The 21,402-nt window shown below is 41.0% G+C and overlaps 1 protein-coding gene and 1 long non-coding RNA gene across 7 annotated transcripts in view; one reads left to right on the plus strand and one right to left on the minus strand.

Moving 5' to 3' along the window:
- LOC107051609 overlaps positions 1 to 8,681 on the plus strand; it is a 282,400-nt gene extending 273,719 nt beyond the window's left edge. For all 3 annotated transcript variants that reach the window (XR_005840128.2, XR_005840129.2, XR_006931552.1), the window contains one exon: positions 8,553 to 8,681. This is a non-coding gene — a long non-coding RNA (uncharacterized LOC107051609). The remainder of the gene's footprint in view (positions 1 to 8,552) is intronic.
- The window catches only part of TMEM132B (transmembrane protein 132B), a 186,483-nt gene continuing 166,457 nt past the window's right edge, over positions 1,377 to 21,402 (minus strand). For all 4 annotated transcript variants that reach the window (XM_025155604.2, XM_025155606.2, XM_015275628.4 and 1 more), the window contains 4 exons: positions 16,702 to 16,907; positions 8,590 to 8,863; positions 7,510 to 7,701; positions 1,377 to 6,274 (listed from right to left, as the gene is read on the minus strand). In XM_025155604.2, the coding sequence (XP_025011372.2) occupies positions 5,123 to 6,274; positions 7,510 to 7,701; positions 8,590 to 8,863; positions 16,702 to 16,907 (1,824 nt within the window). In that variant the 3' untranslated portion in view covers positions 1,377 to 5,122. The remainder of the gene's footprint in view (positions 6,275 to 7,509; positions 7,702 to 8,589; positions 8,864 to 16,701; positions 16,908 to 21,402) is intronic.

Consider the following 21,402-nt stretch of genomic DNA (forward strand, 5'->3'; position numbering starts at 1 on the left):
CAAAACAGTATCTCTGCTCTTCATGGATACTACACAGTGCCCTGGGTCATTAGTTGTGTAGACTCTGAACATGACCACTTGCTCTGTTTGCTGCAAGCTAGAGGTGTTACTGACTGCAAACAGCAGCATCCACTGCTAGGTGCTGTGAGGCCATATCCGACCTCTTAGGCCCCAGACCTGATGGGTAATTGTCCATCTCTGCTTGTCCCTGTCACAGCCCATCTCCTAACAAGGCCAGGGGGAGTTTCAGCTGAGACAGCCCTCAGGATCTGACCTCTTTCATCTGTGACATACAACACTACGTGAACTCTTGCCTGCCAAATTCCAAGGGCTTGATTTTTGGAAGAAAAAAAATGTATTTTTTGGCCTCTTACATTTTCTTAAATGAATGCAGGTAATTATTTTCAGTTAGGTGGCACATACACATTGGTAGTTAAAATCTGCTCCTGTGCTCATTGTTTAGAAGAGGTGACTGACTTGTCTGTAAAGGCTCATGGTGTGATCCCTTCAGTGGCACTGTGGGGTGTGGAGATGTACTGGAAATCTCTTCAGTAAGATGCTACCAGGCAGAAAGGTCATAGTATGGGTCAACTACAGACCAAACATTACTGGTTTAAAATAGTGTCATTTACAGTACGTGCTTCTTATTTTACTGTGGAGAATACTAAGTGATGCCAGTGAAATCTGAGTCCAAAACACATTAACATTTAGTTTCTCTGAGGTACTTTCTAAATCAGCATTCAATCTATTCATTCAGTTGACTTTGTGTAACAACAAATTTCTATAAGCTAGAAACGACAATAGTGATCCTTAAATTATTCAAGTGATGTTAAATTGCCCCTGTTAGCATAACAACAGCCAACAGGTTTGCCATGAGTTTGTACAACTGGATCTTAGCTGTGGTTCACCTGAAAACAGCAAAGGACTTAGTAATTTTGAGGCTCTGTGATTCTCATGGGAACGTAAGACATCCTAGAAGGAAATTAATAACAATGAAGCAAAATCTGTTCACAACAGAGAGCTGAAGGGACAGGTTAAGTTTGTTACCTTTTTTCCTACAAGCCTCTCTATTGTATTTTGCAAGACAGTGGTCATCTAATGGTCATTACGTTCATCATGATCACTGGCCCATTTTGAGCTGAGGAAGCATCACTTACTGCAGAAAGAGATGCCGCACCACTTTGCAGGGAAGAGTAAGTGAAACCCCTGGATATAATCTGTAATTCAAGGTGTTTCAAGCAGGGAGGCACCCAAACAATCCATGTGCTGGCAGTTGGGCACATTGCTATTTGCTGTTTGCACTCCAGAGCACATCGCCCTCAACCCAACCAGTAGATCACCTCAATCAGTACAAATGGAAAATGCCTTAGAGTCGGTTTTAAAAAATCACATCAACAGTATGTTTATTTCTCCAGAAGGATTTGTGTCTTTTTCACAGTCTTTCAGCTGCTTCTTTTCTGAAGAGTGAAGTCTTTATTTCAGACATCTGCCTATAGAAAATCAGCGTGGTTGTTTTAAGGGCACATTTAAAGATGAAAACTGAGGCTTGAATAACTTAGCATACAAATTACACAGATATAAAAGTTGTCTTTCATTGTCTTAACTTACAGTTTATTTTGTACAGAATTCATTATGTTATACATCTAAGACTTATTATATCGTATAAACATCTTGGGTGTGATGTATATACATATTCAGTGTTATAGATTCAGCAGTTAATGTATGCATTTCACAATACACTATAGTGTATTTCAATGTAGTGCACATGATATATTTCAGAAAAGAGCATTTCCTCTATGAAAAAATGGTATTTCATTCATAGGGTACTCTACCTTGAAATACAGTTGTTGTTTTTTTTTTCCATTCTATCATGGACCATTTGTACTGTGTCATATGGCTGTAGGATTTTCTTGTACATTCCCCAATATGAATTAAGAAACAGCAGCTCAAAACATTACTCCGTGTGGTTCTACATCAAGAGGAGAGCAGGGCACTGGTTTCCTTAATTCTTATTAAATGAGAAAGAATGCATAGACAAGCCACATGGAGCTAGGCTGTGTGTGATGTTGGAATGAAGTAAGTTCCAAACAGATGAAAACCACTTGCTCTTCAACTGGCATCAGTGCCTCAGATCTGATCTACAAGAGCTGAGGGTCCGGCATCAGCTCTGTTTTTACAGTTCACAAACTCCCTATTTCTCATTAACCCTCTCTTTGCCTGCTGAATTGTTCCTTCTATATGCATTGATACCACATATTGCTATCAGGCAAAGAAACTTGCCTACAGTGCCTTCTCTCTGTGTGCTATAAATAAGATGTTGTGTTTACTTGGCATTACATTACAGGTGTTGCTTCCCTGGGTACCTACTGAAGCACGATTCTAATTAATCTGTATAGTTTGTTTTCTTTTTTAGACAATTCTAGTTTCTTGCATGCTTACCTATCATGCCTTTTAATCACCTGACTTCCTTTGCTCAATAATCTCAAAACCAGAGACTCTTTTATCAATCTACAGATGCTGTTCATTTTACAGCAGAATATTACATATGCTATGAATAGAAGACCTTTTTATCCTTTTTTGTTTTTTAAAGAGCTTTGACTCCCTGGAAAAAAAAAAAAAAAAAAAAAAGGTGCATCTGAAAATGGTTTCAGTTGTTTTGAATTATTTTAAATTAAATTTACATTCAAAGTATGCTATTTTGACAGTAAGACATGAGATATTTCATTTTAAAAGTACTGCACTTCAACTCAGGACTGTGCTTCACACCTACTATATTCATGTAAATTCTTTTCCTTCCAGTTTGGAAGTGGCTGTTGATTTCTGCTATGTAGTAAAGGTTCAGAAGAGCAAATGAGCACAGCTGTAGGTCTTTCCATTCAGTGTGCCATAGTGACCAGGGATGGAGTGCAGCATCTGCTGCTGCAGTTGGCAGAACTGTGGCCACACTGAAGTGGGTTACAGAGCTGAGTGCGGTGCATGTAAGATCCTGGTTGCATTGGTAAGCTGCTGGGTATGCATTCATGATAACAGCAATGCTGTTTGTCCGGCTCAAGTGCCATCGCCATGCTGTCTCATGTCTAGTTTAGGTCTATTGGTGATTGATGTATACAGGGGAGGACCAGGCTGGATATTAGGAGGCGGTGGGCAGGGCACTGAGCTGCTGCAGCTCACAGAGCGTCTGGGCAGCTCCCAGATAACAGCATGTTGGGAAGAGATGCTAAATCTTAAAAAGGGATTTTTTCCCCCTGTACTTATTAACAAGGATCATAGCAGGAATTAATGGTTCCTCATGAGATCTGGTGCATTTAAAGAGGAGGGAAACATTTGTTAGACATTCTGAGGTTTCACTTAAGTACAAGTACTGCATCCCTTATCAAATGGAAGCATCGCGGCGGTTCGTTACTTTATCTGCTTAAAATTGGATTATAACAGATGCTTTTCCCTGACTATGCAGTTCAACACCAGCAAGGAGAAGTCTTTAATCACTTTTGTAAGCCTGGTGTCCTCATTTTGCTTTGTAGTCTCACTATCTAAATTCTAGTGTTTTGCAGTAGTTATACTAAACACGTTCCCAGTGGTGGATTAGGATCCAAATGCATGATTTGCTGGAGTAAAGGTTATCTGGTCTGTTCTAATATCAGAACAGAATTAGAAAATTAAGGTTTTATCTTGAAACGTGGGAGCAATGGTATGTAAGGCTGTCAGAGTTTGGACCTTATCCATCAGAAGAACCTGTGCTTTATTGTGTTGTTTTTTAGCATTATGTAGCTTCAGCTTTCTTCTAAATGTAATTTTCAACATATTTCAGTTATTCTTTCACACAAATATACTCGTAATGCCTGTGCAGGGGCAGCTTTGAATCTTCAGCATGTATTTCTTGTTGCAACTGCAAATAGTCACTTTATAATGTGCCCAGTGGGCCTTTTCTTTCCTGCTCCCTTTTTAATGAAATATGACTTAAATGTAGGCCGTGTGTTTTCTTTCTAGCAGCAGCCTTATAGTCAGTGATAGTTTAGTGGGCATCTGGGGCATAATCTGATGTCCTGCTAAACTCTACCATCAGTGTATTAATTTACTGGTAATGATAACACTGACTCCAAGCCTTCGCTTCTTTGCTAGGACATCTCCTTCCTTTTCTATGCATTTCAGTACCATATTTGACTTTCTCCTTCTGATAACATGTATTATCAACCAAGCTGCTGTGTTTTCCTTTGAAGTATGTGCTGTTTGTGTGCAGGTTACCTTTTCATGTAAGCAATGACGAAAGTAAACCCGGAGTTGCTCCTCGATTTTTATATTCCAGGGTTGTTTATTATTGTATTTACAGTTCCCTGTAAGATAAAACCCTTTCCCAGTAAGAGTTCTAACACCTTTCTATGTTTCTAATGACCCATATACTCACATGGAAAGAAGGAAGATAATCAGTGATGAAGGAGGTATCTCTAGGAGCTGATGCAGATGAATGGAAAACCTAAACTGTTATAAATATTACTGTACTTCACTTTGGTACAACAGAAACAAAAAAAGATCAATGGAAATAATGTTCCCTAAGTCAAATAAAATTCATAAACAATACAAAAGTAAATTAACCACATGGGGTTTTTTTATATGTGTAAAAAAACAGTGAGACTACTTGGCTGCATTGCACGTAGGCAATAAGATTAGATTCATTCATATCTCTTTTAATATAAGCCATGTTTCAGGCCGTAAGCAAGAAATGTCCACTGTGCTTTACAAAGAATGACGACTAGAAAAATCAATGCAAACAAAGATCCCTTCCTTTTCTGATTTACCATTTATCATGAGAGATGACAAACAAATGAAGTCTCCTCTGAGTCTGAGCGTAGTTGTATTAGCATTTTGCTAGTACCAGGCAGTATACAAAAACAGCCATCGTGTGTGACACCTTCAACACCTACAGGTAGCTGCTTTAGGGGCACATCCTGGTTTGTGGTGAAACAGGTTTAACTCAGCCAGCCTCCTGTACCTGCTCAGTGATGCCCGAATATCATCTCAGTAACTCCAAGGTTGAACTGTCTTGTTCCTATTGCTGACTGGACTGACTGCTCCACCATCCATAAACAGAAGGCATAAAGGTGATTACAAACATAAGAAAGTAGTTTTACATATTGTCTTGCAGTCTTTCCATATAGTCCCTAAGTTCCTTGGAATCACCAAGATTCATATCTTGGCATACCCATTTAATATTATCATCACTGTCAAATAGAATTGAGTTGGTGTAGGGGCCTCCATCCTCCGGCAGTATTGTTGTATAGGAAGTGAACTTCACTCGCTTCTGCTTTGGCCCAGAAGGATTTATAGGTTCACTTTTAACTTCTTTTTCACAAAGGTACTCAGAAGATCTGAGGATATGATTATGAAGAGTCTTCTGAGAACTCCCATTAAGGAGGAAGTTGCTTTCTTCGAACTGCATTCCTCTGTCAATCATGGTAGTGCACTCCTCTGATGGGAGTGAAATGTCAACTGGGTTCTCCAGCAGTTCAACCTCATTTCCAAGCCAGACCCAATCATGGGAATGGGGGATGTTGCCTTGCTCACTCACGGCAAACCTTTTATGCCTGTATTTCCAAGCAAATGCCACACAGTTAATCAAAAAGACCAAGATTGCTAAGCAGAAAACACACAGCAGGGCATACATGCCGATCTCTAAATCTGTTAATCCTCTCGTAGTCAATGTGAGATCACTGGGATTGTTTTCTCCTGGTATTTCTACTTGGGCAGGGAAACCTGTGAAGGCAGTTGGGTTATTTTGGAGCTGGTCATCCTCCAGGGACTCCTGATCAATGGGAGATACGAAAGTTGTGCTTTTGTTTGCATTGTCCTCATGATTACTAAGGATTCCGTTTTTGGACCATTCTTGTGCTGTCCTCTCTTGTTCTGCAGTTTTTTCTATGGAATTGCTTGCATGGCTTTTAAAATCTTTATCTGTATCGTCAATGTCATTGGTGCTTTCTTTTTGATCAGAATCTTTTTGACCAAACTTCACTTTGACGCTTCCCTTTCCAACAGCCAGAATGCTCTTTCGCTTTGTCTTCTGACATGGTTCACTGATGACCATTTCAATTTTAATCAGAGGTCCTTGACCATCTCCCTCTGCCACTACCCCGGGCCATTTTGACTGAAGATTCTGGTGTACAGATACTACCATCTCATCCAGTGAAGTGATGGTGATTGAGAAATCCTTGGAGTCATAAATATCTAATGGTGTCACTGAGCCATCACTGAACAAAATCCAAGCACTGACTATGGCCTCCTGCAGGGAAAAGAGGATTAGAAAAAAGATGTGTGAAACGTAAGCGAGCACATAGGCAGTGCTCAGTTGTTTGTTTGACATCAGCTAAATAGATAGACAGTTTGGGTTTGGTTTATCTTGTTTTTCAAAGAAAATAATGAAAATGTCTGCGCTGCTTCCCATTCTCCTCTTGCAGTTTTGAGCTCTCTAGGCCATTAGGCATTTATCTCATCTTCAGGAACTATCAGACACAGTCATCTAACTTTAATAAAAATTAAAAAAAAAAATAATAATAAGTATTTAAGTCTTAAGCAAGACTCCATCTTGGAATAATGGAGCTCTGCTATGAAAATAATTGTATTTTCAAAGTCCTGGTTAATTAATTTTACAAGTGCCTTATAATGGGAAATCCCTGTAATGCTGCAGTTCCAATGCTATATTTAGTACAACATGTGGAGCAGTTACAGACTGGAACGGTGATCCCATTCAGCCTGCTGAAACATACTGGGTTAAGAAAACAGCTCAGTGCAGTATTTTAAATGTTCTATCATGCTTTCAAATACACGCAACTACATTAAATACACAAAAGTGATTGCAGTTCTTTATGGAAACTGCAAGAAACGCTGCAATCTCCCCAGTGTTTAGGAAGACTTCAATGAAAATAATTTGTCTTACTGCAAACTGCTGATGTAAAAAAAAAATAGTTGTACTTTTTCTGCTGTTACGGAGTATCAATTCTATATAAATATAGTGAAAAATATATAAGATACTTCATTCAGTGGTCTCATCCACAGCTTTGTAATTTCTTATATTACGTACTCTAACCCATCAAATTTCAGCATGGGAGCCATGAAAATTTCTGAGCGCAGCCAAGAGGCTCCTTTGGCCAATCTGACTTTGAGACTGTCAAGGCATGGGCTTTCTGCATCTCATTACAGAGCTGAGCATTTTTCCCAAGTGTACTGAATGGCACCTAAATGCTTTCTACGGCATTACACGTGCACAGACATGGCCATCGCTTTCTTTGTTCAGTGCAGGTCTGCCTACCAGGTCTGAAGAACTTAATAGTCATTCTGTATGAATGTTTGCACCTGTAGAAATTGTTGCTAAGCTGAAAAGCCTTTAGTTTATATGACCTCATGGAAAGTAGCACTGTTTTACGTGCAGTCCAAACTTACAGCAAATAGCATTTCTCTACCTTTGGACGAAACACAGTAAACAAATCAATTATTTCTCTATGCTGTTTTGTTTCATACCTGTTTTGGTGTATGAAGGATATCATATGCCGAGGTGGTGGATACAATAGCTCTCTTATTTCCTTTGCTGATTTGTAAGGAGAGGGACAAGCCTGAAACTAGTTGTACTCCTAGATCTGTAATAGTTACACGGTCATCTAGAACTACCACTGTCTTCTCTGCCAAGATGGAATCAGAAAGAGGTGACAGAACCTTGAAAGAGAAAAGAAAAGCCACTCAGGAAACAGCAACTAACTGTGTTAGAAAGCAGCATTAGTCTCATTGGTGTAACATTTTGGTTAATCTCAACTTTGTCACATTTATGTATAAACTATAATTCATGTTTCTCCCAGGAGGTTGGACTCATTTGCTACTAAATTGCTATATTTACAAAAATTATTTAATAAAACATCCTAACAATTCAAAAATGGCCTCCTCATCCCAAGTATGGAGCATGGTCTAAATTAAACAAATTTGTTTAACAAAACAAAGTCATTTTTGTATGGTCTATAACATTTCCAATGAATGCAGTATAGCACAGGACACCATGTAAGATACCAGTTACTGCTGAAAGTCATTAGTGCACAAGGCTGGGCAATGGGAACTTGCCCTGCTGCCTTTCTGAGAACAGAGGACCTCAATGAAGGGAGAGATTTGCAAAATGGGTTTTGAAAAATGCCACTGGGTGCCCATCTTCATCTTCCTGTGCCAAAACAGCCCTGTCAGTCTGTTCTAAGACTTTGTTTCTGAGGCACTCAGAAGGAGATAAATCATCTTTCAATTGATTCCAGAGTCAGCTGGATCAAGCCCCAAATATTTGACGTGTTTTTCAAAGATATCTAGGCATGTTAGAATGCAGGTATCTCTTAGGCAAAACCTTCTAACCAGTAAGTTCATAAGGTCTCAATTTACAAAGAAGCTAGCTGTGTGGATAATGTTCAGAAAATCCCACTGTATTCCTTAGCCCCAGTAATATGAATACAACCTTTCTAAATTTCACCTGCAGGTACTGCTTGGAAGTGACAAACAGCAAAAATGAAAACCTGTTCCAACTTCTTTTTTAGGCTCCTACTGAAGCTGCAGTGACACCTTAGGCAGTACCTGGACTGTGGTGATGCCATGCTCCCGACCCACCAGAACTCGGCCGTCTTGAAGCTTAGCAATCCTGGGATCTTCCACCTTCATGAAATCAGTCACAAGGTCAGTGATGTCAAACTGCCACTCAGAGCCTAGCATATAGGTCAGGTAGCCTCCAAACTCAGAGGATTCGGCTACAAACTGTGTGAGGACTCGCACCATGGCATGCTGATACTGAAGGGTGCAACCTCTTCCTTTTTTCTCATCATCTTCTTCATCCTCACTGTCACGGGTAGGCCTGTAAACATATTTATGTTTATTGAATTGCCACGATCTCCCGATAACACCGCAGAGCTCCATTTGCACAATATTTTCAATTAGATTAAGGTCAGCATCATCTACTACTGCTTGAGAAACAGGTAACCAGATTTTGGAAGAACACTACATCTGAGTGTTACGCTTCTACACGTTTTTGTGCTGTAAAATTTAAAGGCTGCCATCATATCAGTTAGTTCTTTGTTAGAGTAGGACTGCCCAGCAACTTGCACACATGGCTGCTGGTGCTGAGATTTCAGTGGATCCACCACTTGTTCCCCTTCGTTTGGCAGTCAAATCACGCAGAGTGCTAAGGAAAGCAGTGTGAAAGATTCATGAGAGGGCCATTTGGGAACAAACCCCTACAGTAGCTCAGCAGAGGTGGGAAAAGAAGTTTTAGCATCCCTTCCTCCACCCTTGCTCATAACGTGCATTGCATTGCTAATCTCCTTAAAGTGCTGCTCCACCTCATCCCACTGTTTGAGAACCTCATGTAGTTCATGCAAACGCTACATTTAGAAACACAATGACCACACAGAACTTCAAAAAGCCCAAAAAGGCACTTAAATTATGACATTATCCATTATGGTGCTCTACAGACATCATCCCAGACTGGTGAGACTCACCCTTAGGAATAGGTGCAGCATTACATACACTTCCATTAACGTTTTCTACCTGCCTTGTCCCCCATGCAAAATATAACCCGTATCAATATCACAGTTTTGCATAAGCCTTTTATCGGTGATTTGTACATTTGTACATGGTGTTAGGGCTGGTCACATCTCACAATTTTCTCTAGTTTAAAACATAGTTTCCCATAAATTCTTTGTTGTTGTTGTTATTTATTCCTTGGGGCAAACACATGGATTTTCTTATCTCTTGCAAGTCAGGCATTAAGTCCTAGGTGGTCAAATTTTTACTCGTTATGCCCTCACACTGTGAAATTTATTGTTCAGAAATATTTTGCCTTCCTCTTTTGCTCATTTATTGAAGCTGAAGCGACTTTATAGCAAGGATGTGAAATACTGGGTAAGCCTCTTATTTTTCACAGTATTTTGGGAAGTAGTTTTGTGTTTACTGTGGTCCTTTATCTTCCTTTTTGAAATACCATCTATGAAAAACTATTATAAAACAGAATTGCTTTTGTTATAAATTGTTTTATGACAAAGTTGGCAAACTGTAAGCTGAAAATGTATCTAAGAAAAGCCCTTGTGCTCTTCAAAATGCTATAAAGTCCTGGTGTTACAGAATCTCATTCACTAGAAATATATTCTCAATGCATCATTTGTTAGGTGGATATACGTATATATTCAGCCTGAAATAAGCGGTACTTGGTACAGCCCTTTTGGTTTTGTGTGTGTAAAACTGCAGCGTTCATCATTAGTCACTGAATGAAACACCGATGAATTTTTATGACAAAAGAGGATCTTAAGATAGGATTTACACTGCACAAAGAAAGGAGACCAGCTGAGTGGCCAAGGGAAATTTTCAGTTGTTCTCTCTTTCCCAGCCTGTTTCAACCTGGACCATGAGCTGCCACAGCTAGTCAGCAAAACAGCCACAGAGGCAACACTCAAAGGGATGTTGATAGAGTTTGCCTGACCTATTTGGATGTCTTTTGGCTTTATAATGCTTTAAAGGAATTCATAAACTCCTTAAGGTTCCCACTTCCAAATTATTCCTATAGTCTAATGCTCTTAGCTCATCTAAACCATAACCCAGCTCTGAATAATCACAGGCTTTAGGAAAACCAAGCCCGCAAGATGTGGAGCTTTAACCCTGCTTTTTGACAGTACTATCAATACCTGTGAAGAACTGGAGAAGAATGTGCAGGAGCCATTCAGGTGAGAAGTACTTGCCACGTTTGGGGGAAAAAGAAGGCTGCAGAATCATGGGGATCCAATTTTCTTATGGGAAAAGACATCACAGAACCACCATTCTGTGATGTGGAGAGAACTGTTCACACGCTCAACATCCACAATGACTCATTTTTCTTACACTGCTCTGTTTTCTCTTTACCTTTATACCACCAGATGTTTTGCTCAGTCAGATCCAAAGTGTTACTGCTATTCATGTTTCTTTGGTGATGATTTGTTTTTAATTTCACTGTCTAAAACTTGAGACTAGTAGGCTGTTTAAGAGGAAATACATTCCAGACTAATTTGAGCAACACATTGTGGGCAGCAAGACCAGGAGTTAAGGAGCGTGGTGAAAGGGCAGATGGGGAGCACTACTGCTGGGTTATGAGGCTTTGGATTACCTGGGCAGCCAGTGCTACCAAAAGATGATTCAAGCCCCTTCTATTTCCATGTGTTATCTCAAGCAGACAAAGGTAAGGGCTCTGTTTCCCCTACAGAAATACTTGTAGCTGTTGCTATCTGTATATTCCTCCTCAGAAGTACATGGTTTCTATTGCATGCAAATGTGGAACAGTGGAAGAGCATCCTTCAGTCACGGACTGGGCGAGACACTTTCATATGTCAGTGCAAAGGAAAAAGAGAGGTGTTTGAGTTTTCAGTACACGCTTTGCAATTCTGCTTTACCAGGTGCCAACTCAGGTTCTCTCTCTCTCTTTTTTTTTTTTAAATAAATGATATCCATTTCCACTTCAAAGCCACAAATCCCCAATTCAGTTTATAAGAGCATTTGAGTGTTCTGTCTCCACAGACCCAACAAAATGTTTGAAATCTACTGAATTGCATAGTTCCCTTTAGAGTCTTAAATTTCTTGTTCCAGTGTTTTCAGTAGGATTAAAATCCGTCCCTCCTCAAGCAGTGAGCTCATTTTCTTTTTAAGACGTGTCCTCATGAATATGAGCTACTGCTGCATATTTTGTTTTTCTTACCCCTTGGTCATCTCTGAGGTTAGCTCTGGAACTCGCTCAGAATCCTTATTATCCAATTTCTTGCCGCTTTTCAACCTTGTTTGGAAGACTTTTTTATTATTATTTTTTTTAATTTTCTGGAGCAAAGCAAGGTTGCCAGAATTACATTTCATTTACATTTCACACAGAAAAGCCTTTGCCAGAGAGCTGAGTTAAAGCAGCAGCCCTGTTGTGAGGGTGCCTGCTAGCACTGATCTAATCAGTGATCTGTCAGCTTCAAGTTCCAGACACAGCCTTCAAGCAGTTTAAGTATGCCCCTTTTAATTTGCACCGCTCTCAAACCAGGCATCAAATTCTTGGGCCAGATGCTAATTCTCTGTTTAAAAAACCCCAACGAGATGAGTTTTGCTGGTTTTGAATTTGAAATACCCATTGAGAAGAGTCACGTATTTTAAAAGCATGTGCAACACCCCCAGCTGAAAACCAATCTATTTCAATAGAAAACCTCAAGCCACTGAAAGGTGATTCAGTGGAAGCTGCAGAAGTTGTACTTAGCTCCACTCACAGCTCAAGAAGAGAAACAATTTCACTGATACCTCTGCAGATCCTGAAAATGCAGCCTGCCTGTGAACAAAAGCCACTGTGGCCTTATCTCCACAGGGCTTTAAACTCAGTTCATGGAAGGTGCGAATTTACAGTGCGTTCAAGCTTTGTGCAGATGTTATCATTCACAAACGAAATGGTCTGAATCCAGTTTTACTTCATCCACATTAAGAGGATGGCTTCATTTCCAGGTGACAGCACTCACAGTGAGATCTAATAAAGCAGTTTGTGTCCCTTCATTTAATTCCAGCTAACTTTCCTATGTTCATCTGCAGTACAAGACAGGACTGAAGTAGACTCACCACCAAACACATCACCATGTGTTCAGAGTGCCATTCACAAGCACTGCCACGTTTGGCTTTAGTAGGTCGTAGAGGTTTATGTGATGTGAAGGTTCCAGTCACCATGATCTAGTAAAGGCTTTATTAGCTCCTGCTCAGTGACCAGATGTTGGTACAAGGCCAACACACCATGTGCCTGACACTGAAGCATATGCTGGAGTCCCGCTGTGTGATGTCTGTTTCCCTGGGAGCCTCACAAAAACAAAGTGCTATTCCAGTTGCAGATATGTACTTAAATTAAATTTCTAGCTTGTTCTGTGAGGCTTTAGCCATGCAGTTCCTATTAATGCAAGTTAGAGCCATTCATCACATATAAATGTATTGGGCATAGAACTAGTGCAGCAGCTTCGGGAAGAGGATAATTATTTTTCAGATGCATGAGGAATCAAAGTAAACATCCTTGTTAGACTGACAAAGTCTGGCTGGACCTCTCCTCCACTCCAATATTTGACTTTAATTTAAACATACACCTTCTGTTTGCTACAACTGTGAGCTTCTCTGCAGCCCATTACAAACAGGAGTATTTCTGTGAGCCCATGCTGGCTCAAGGACCCTTTACCACACCTACAAAGTTCACTTCCATCTGCGCTTCCTCCTCTTGCTCAGAGCATTAGGCAAGAAAGCACTTATGAAAGAGATGGAGAAATAAGGTAGGTTGAAAATCAAAGATAAAAATCCAAAAAAATAACAGAAGAAAAGCCATTAAATCTCAGGTAAAATCCAGGCAGATCTAAAAATAAAAGAAATGTAAAAACCTTGGGTACAAAGTAAAGAGCAGACCGAGCAAAACTAATGCTACTGCTGGGTTGCTTGTTGAGTTGTAATATTCCCACAAAGTTTTTAAAAAAGAAGAACAAAAAAGAAAACAAATGAACGTTGCATAAAATAAGGGGTGCATTATTTCCAGCTCATAAGTGCTGGGATTGCTGACACACAGTGTCATAAACTTACCAGCTGCAGTTCTGGGGAATGGTACAGGAAAGTCCCTACTCCCACCCCTGACAGCAAATGCCTGCCAGAGCCATGCCAGCAGTTGGGATGCAACGTGAGCAGCAGCACACTTCCACAGCTTGCCAGCTTGCAAACAGAGCAGGCTCTCAGACCATGTCTTTATTTCAGCTGGCCAAATAAATCAGAACTAGGCACCAGGGGGTAAATTTCCAGCACTCTGTATAATGGATTTAAAGTCAGAATGTCCACGACTGTTAAGCACAGTTGAAAGTCTCACTCGTTGAGCTTTCTGCTGGAAGTTTACTCCTGCAATAAACACCAACAGCCTAATCCTGCAGCCGTTTACTCAGCAAAATCCCCACTGGCTTTGGTAGGAGTTGTGCCTAAGGAGGTGTTACAGTACCAGGCACGTTACACACAGGAGGTAAGTTAAGTGAGACTGCAAGCAGCTGGCATGTGTTCGTTCATTGCCTGGCACATCTCTTCCTTCCACAAACAGCAACTTAGCCTTTATCACTGAAGGAAGCACACGTTTCTTCTGCAGCAGATCCTCATTGTATATTCTGTTATAGCTGGAAAAAATGTCCATGTAGCCAGGAGGTATGGCGGTCTCTTTCTTCTAAGCTCATTACCTGAGTTTCTTGTACATTTTCTATATTCTTACCCTGAGTTTTACGCTCTCATAAGGTGTTAGATAACTCTCCTCCACTGTGGTCTGTCCAGGCTCTGTAAGGCTGTCCAGTAGCTGAGATGTTCTCCTGGGCAAACCAAGCACTTCAGCTAGAACTGCCACAGCGTTTAGCACTCCTGATACTGCTGCTAGAAATGCTTTTGCACTGTATTATAAATGTGATTTGGTGTCATGCCTTGGTGCCCTGTACCATTTTTCAACTTCTCCTGAAATCCACCAATACAACTGCATTCCTGGAAGTTATTAATCTAGCAGGTTGTCCAAATGATTATTCTACAAGAATGGATATTTTCAGTAGGGAAGGATAAGAGAACAGAGCTTAGAATCCATGTGTGTTTATTTTGTCATTGTTTTCAATCCATCTGTGTCCTGGTAGAATCTATTCATATGAGTATAGTCTTCTGTAGGAGCACGAGGTTGGTTTGTTTGTTTTTGGGTGGGTTTTTTTGCCTAATTCAGATTTGTTAAGTCATGCTTCACTCCAGTCTGCTCTACAGAGGTTAAATAATCATTCAGAGCCCTGTTTGCAAAGAAATTTTGCCTTCAAGTGTTTATGTGCTGTTTTTTAGTGCACTGTGCCTAACCTGCTATGATGCAAAACTGTATGGCATAGTGAGAGTGCGCAGAGACCTGAAATATGGTCAAAGCAGGTTTCAAAAATGACTCTAAGAAGCCATTATTCTGCTTTGAATTTGTTAATATTAAATATTACTCATTGCTACAGTCAGAATGGTCAACGCAGTGGAAGGGCAACACAGGAGTGTAACAGCAAAGGGACTAGCATGAATGCAATGGTGTTACAAAGGAAAAGGAAAGGCACTCACCTGTCTCTGAAGATCCAGGCTCACAGAAAAGACTCCACAAGGAAGGGATCCCCAACCAGAGATCCTTCCCCAGTGGCAGTCAGCCCTTTAATGGGGTCTAAGAGAGGTGCAGCCGGGCTCCACCCCTTCCCATCCCACAGCTGAATTGACTTCACCTGTGCTCCCAGGGCTGACCCAGTCCTTCCCCCAGGTGCTCAATCAGTGGTTCAGGCTGTGACTCAACAGTTACCATACACTCATTTGTACAGAGGTGTCCAGCACATAATCCAGAGCAACAAAGCAAAATGACAGAAATGGTATTGTGCAAAGTGTACTTTTGCTGCTGCTGCTTTAGAATTTGGAAATACCAAGTTATGCTAAGAAAAAATAAGGAGCTTGTAGGTGAGTTTATTAAGGGAGCTGCATGCTGCATTACAACAACAGATGTGGGGCTGCCAAGGTCAACTGGAGAACAGAAAGGAGAATCATGTCCATATTCAATCATGCTAAAAGTGCTCCTGTTTCTGAGGAAGAAAAACATGAAGAGGCAATTGAAAATGCAATGTCCTGTTCAAAATTTGGTGTAATAGAACATAACGAGGCTTCCAAAGTTACCCTGATGTCAAACACAAAGGAAAAAGGACAACACAAACTGTGACAGCAGGTATTTTCAGCCAGGCTCCAATGTAGACTCTTCTGCAGAGGAGCTGTACAAGTTCTGTCTCTGAATGGCAAATGCCAATATTTAGAAGGCCCGGTACATTTTTTCCAGGCTTCAGAGTCTCTCAATTTTTATGAAATGTAAGTGTTTTGCATAAAATTATACCTCACCCTACACAGGAGTGGGCTGAACAGCAGCCTCCCAGCACGATGGTGAAGCCAGCAGAGCACACTACTCAGGTATTTAGTGACTACAGGAAAGCAAAATCAGAAACTCTGAACAGTTTTTAAAACTGAGCAGCCTCAAAATATCTGGATTTTCTTTCCTGAGGCTCACATTTCCCTCTCCAAAGCTATGTCTACACTGCTGAGTTCATGATGAATGGCTATTTCTGTATGCCACGCCACTGAGATGTGCATGTCCTCTGGATCTATGTGGTGCCCTTTGGTTTCTGGTGTAAGCTGTCCCCTGAACCATGCCCAGGCTGAGTCCTGCAGAGCATAGGCTGACTTGGACTTACGCAACATCCAAGTGCTGTGTGTGCTCAGTGACCCAATGCCTGACTGCTCCCTTGCCTTCTTTTATTCAGCCACGTACACAGAAACCAGCACTGGTAGTGCTGAACATCACACACACAAAAACTTCTGGATATGGGGTTGAAGGAGGTTCAGGTTCTTTCTGTCAGATTTGCACACTGGAGTTTGTGATACAATTTCCTGAGATTTCATGGAATTGATTACTGCTCCAAGCAGAGCCACTGACTTTTAAACTATACGGGTCAGGGTAAAATGGAGCCTACTCATACTGTTGTTGGGCATTGTAATGAAGGCAAAGACAGAGTGCAGATCTCATTCCAAACAGGAGAGTTTGGATTCAGTGAGAAACACTAAAAATTTGAAGCGTTCTCAAACCAGAGGCTCGGGATGGTGCTCATGCTGTAAGCATACCTCTTATTGGAGGTGACGGGTATCCTCCAGCCTTTGATCTGGCTGAGCTCTGTATCAGAGATCTCTATCTGCAGAGGCAGCCGCGGAACCCAGACCGTCACTTCTAATTGGGTGGTAAAATGCTCATAAGTGAAGTTAACAATAGTATCCACTTTGCTTTTCATTTCCTTGCCATTAACGAAGATGGAGTCACATCTGTCAGAAACCTTAGAAAAAAAAGAGAAAAAAAGATTAATTGAGAAATGAATAAAAGTTCCTGAGGAAGCACAGGGAGCAATGCATCAGTCCAAAGACAACGCAGATAATGCGAGTCATGCATATTGTATTTTCAGTTTTCTAATTAGGAGCAAACAGTGATAAATGGACACCAGGGAAACAGTTTTGCCTTCCTCAATGGAGCCTACTCAAACTACAAAAATAATTTAATGATGTTATATAACCTACGTGAATCTTTTATACTAGGCAAATTAAACTCTTCATGAATCAAACTCCATATGCATCAAAGTTTATGTTTACAACTTGCTTAAAGAACCTGGAAAAATGGGGCCATATGTTAGTAAGAAAAAGACTGACTCAGAACCATAAAATAGAATCCTTTTCTTTTTCCTTGAGCACTGTAATGCTGAAAGACAGAAGCTCCCCGTATGGCTCGTGAGCAGAAGTGCAGCAGAAGCATTAATTTTTAGAACTTCTCTGTAATTGTTTTAGCAAAATGTATTCATAGTGGCTCTGTGTCATTATATGAAATCATTATATAAGGAATCTGGCATAGCAGTGCATTTGACTTGCATCCAGGAAGGATGGAACTTCTTGATAAGGCATGTTTTTTATATTCTTGTGCGTGTGTGTATATGTACACTTTTAGACCATGCATACATTTAGATTAACGTACTGAGTTTCTATATATGCATATTCATGTATATGCATGTGTATACACATGCCTATGTACGTGTATTCATTACACATCTGCACTCCTCTTTGAAGCAGAGCCGTGGGTCACACAAGGTGGTTCTGTCACTGAAATGGGCTCTTTTCTCCCATCAGGACTGTTCCCTATTGCGTTGCACTGAGGCTCCGATATAGAATCACAGATTCATTAAGGCTGGAAAAGACCTCGGATCATTTAGTCCAACCATCCACCTACCATCAGTATTGTGCACTGTGTCAATAGAGAAAGACATGAAGGGATATTGGCTGAAGCAGGAGTTAGATTCCGGTTATATGGAGTTCATAGAAGCACAGAATATCCTAATATCTTACAGCCTTGTTAGGAAAGCTCACTATGTGGCGTTTTTCTCTCCATATACGATACTCATACATAAAGTGAAAGAGCTGCACCTCCACTTACACCATTTTCATGTCAGCTTGTCAGATTCTAATCAATATACTGAAACTAGAATCATTTTTTTGCAAAGTAAACCAAGTTCCAAAGAAGGGAGCACAGGAACCTAAGTCAATGTTGGAGATAATAATCCTTCCACATCAATGCTGAATAAATATAAGAATTAAAAAAAAAAAAGAAATTTAAATATGAGACATAAATTCTAGCTATCTGATAGAAGAGCTGTTAATGGATTCCAGTCTCAGGAGTATCACAAATGAGATGGAGCATACTCAGAATCCTTGTTTCCCCCTCATAATGTGTCACAAGTGTCTCTGGGAAGTTTAAGCACGTTAATCAAGCCCATTAATTGAATGAGCAGTTGAGATTCTAACTCATAAAGCCCACATCTAGGGAGTTTTCTGAAAATTAAAACAAGGCAGAAATAATTAAGAAAACCCAAAGAGGGAGGGATAAACATCAAGGCCCAATCAAGGGAATAACGAATACCTGACAAGACAGTGGCTAACATTTTAGATTACTCTTTGCACTGGCTTAAAAGGTCCTTGGATTTTTGTCTTCTGCAAGCACTGCACAGTGAGAAGAAGGCATGGCTAGAACTCCATACTACTCTCTAATCTAAAATGCACAGAGCCTTTGTAAAACAGTCTGTCACTGCCCACTGTCAGCTGCCAGACAAAATCAGCAAGTGCTACGTGCAGCAGGACGGCTGGCTGTGTGCTCCGTGTGCAGGGCAGGAGACAGAGGGCTGCAATTAACCTCTCCGGGCTTTGAAGCAGGTGGTTGGCTGCAATCCCCACTAGTAATTGTGAGAAGCACCGTTTGCCCTGCACTGCCTCTCACAGCCGCCTCGTTTGGGCCTCATCAAGTGCTGGCAATCCAGAGAGTAATTGGGAAAGCGTTCCCTGTATGGGTCAGCACAGGTTTACACACTCTTTGGGGGAACAGGTGAAAACAGAGGGGATGAGAACTGACAGGAAAACAAATCAGCTTGCTGTGTGGTTAATTTTTACAGCTTTCCATCAAGGTTTTGATCAGAATCCTGCACTTGATCCTCAGCTCGCAGCTCATTACATTGGGAGACTGACAGACAGACGTAACAGAAAGCAGCCCAAATCCTCATGTTTGTTAACCAGTGAGGAACTTCCATTTTTGAACAGCAAAGCCCAACTTGCTGTAGCTCACCTAATAATCTTAAAATGCTAATTTTGTGATATTGCTTGGATGCATTCTTTTCCACCTTTTCTGCTATCTTATTCCTGGCGTTGTCTTGCAAGCCCATGAGGAAGGACTTGCTGTGCTACTCCTTATGCTGTGTCATTTTTATTTGTCTCTTCCATGAGCCTGAGGAATTCAACTTCCTGTATGAGAAACAAGCACCAGGGCAGTGAGCCTGATGTCCTCCTCCTCTCTTGGTGAGCACGGTGCCTCCCTGGCTCCACTCTTTGCACCGCCAGAACCCACTGCTGGAGTCTCCTCAGCCAACAGCAGGGTAGGAAGATAGGCCTTATGTCTGGAGACAGAGAAACAAAGGGTTTTCCCAAACCTTTTTCAGCTCATCAAAGCTGTTTTTATTTAAATTCAGAGTTTTGCTTGATAGTAGTCAGCCTGGAAAACATCAGACTTCTTGTTTTGGCTGCCGTTGTACATTATGTCATGACACGTTAATTAACGCACAGTAAAAATAAAAGGTTTTCCGTTGTGTTAACAAAGCATTGGATGCACTGCGAGGCTTCTGACAAAGCATGCAATTCAACCTCTTGCACGCAGGCATTTCTGTATGCAGTTAATTCTGGAAATAGTTCTGCTTCCCTGTGCCCCAGCTCATGGTGTGCAGCATGGTCTACAGATATTGTCTCCAAGCAATTGGAGGCAAATGGTAGATTGAGAACAGAGAGAGTGAAGGGAGGCAAATGACATGGTGCTGAAATTGGAACTAATGAAAGCAGAAGTTGTATTCCCTTTTAATTTTAGGCATGCGCAGAGTAGTCTTGGAAGTGTCATTTTTGAAACACTCTCCTCACATTAATTTGTTTTTATTGGCAAATCAGTTCTCTCTGTACTATTCTCTGGAATAGCTGCAGTAGTTTCAGATACAAGGGTTGGACGTGAGAATCCCTCGAGACATGTTCTGAAGTTTATTTCCTGCTTAGAAACAATAGCAAGAGTTTAAATCAAGTATTCCCCAATGCGGTGCATGCATTTGCTTTTCATCTTAGCAGTGAGTAATAATGTCACGCATAAACAATACACAAACAGCATGATTCAGCGCACTCCAATAGCTATACTTAGAAATATCATTACAATGAAAGTTTCTCCCATCTAGCAGCTTCCACAAGTCAAGATGGGCCTGAGAGATTTCCCATGTTCTACACCTTTAGTTGTCAGATACAGACAATTACACTCATAACTCCATTTGCCAGATTGGGCCCATTCTGAAGACTACTTACGACACTGGTACAAAATGCAAACTGTAATTTATGCTCTGAAGTGTAGCGATGGGCAGCTGGAAGCTAGAATGAAAGGGAGATCCTTTGTCCATGGAACCAAAGGTTTGGAAAACTGCATGACAAATGGAAGTGGTGCATGAGCAACAGACCACAGAAACGTGGTGGTATGTGCAGTAGGCTTCTGGAGGGGATGATCAGTCACACGGCTGCACAGAGCTCCACACGGACAACATGAGACCATTTCAATACTAGCTCAGCAGCAATTAGCACAACAGAATTAGTGACACTCTATTGTTTTATTGAAGAAGCTTCATATCTCTCTAGATGTCACTGTTTACTGATGGGGAGAGGCAGGAGGAGGGAGATGGGACTAGGTGTAGCTTCTAATGATGTCAGTGCCTATTTGAAGTTTTAGAGTGCTTTTACCTTTAAACCCCCTTTGAAATGCACTGAACTAGTGGGAAGGACAGCATGGAAGACATTAACATTTTGGTTTAACAATAGAGACAATTGCTGTGGTTTAGAAAAGGTGCAATGATCCATAAATGTACAATGAGAATTTAAAAACCTGCTGTACTGAATGAAGTGTGCACTATTCAAAAACTGTTGATCTATGCAAAATTATTAAACAACACATGAGATCTGCCAAGATTTCAGTCCCAGGTGCAGAGCAGCTGCTCTCATTCACTTTCCAGCATGCCATGCAGGGGCGTTCCTGCTGGAGATGATAAGTTTGTTGGGTGCACAGGTTAAAAGAGGAGGACCACAGAAGGTGGATGTGCTTTCAGGCTCCAGCTCGCTCCTTGGCCTGGCATAATTCAGGCTCAGTAATAACTGCTGTGCATTCACTGTGGCTGTGCAGCTGCAAGGATGGGCAGACACTCTGGCATTTCGTTCTCACTGATTCTG

Source organism: Gallus gallus, chromosome 15 (genome assembly GCF_016699485.2).
Source record: "Gallus gallus isolate bGalGal1 chromosome 15, bGalGal1.mat.broiler.GRCg7b, whole genome shotgun sequence".
NCBI classification, from domain to species: Eukaryota; Metazoa; Chordata; class Aves; order Galliformes; family Phasianidae; genus Gallus; species Gallus gallus.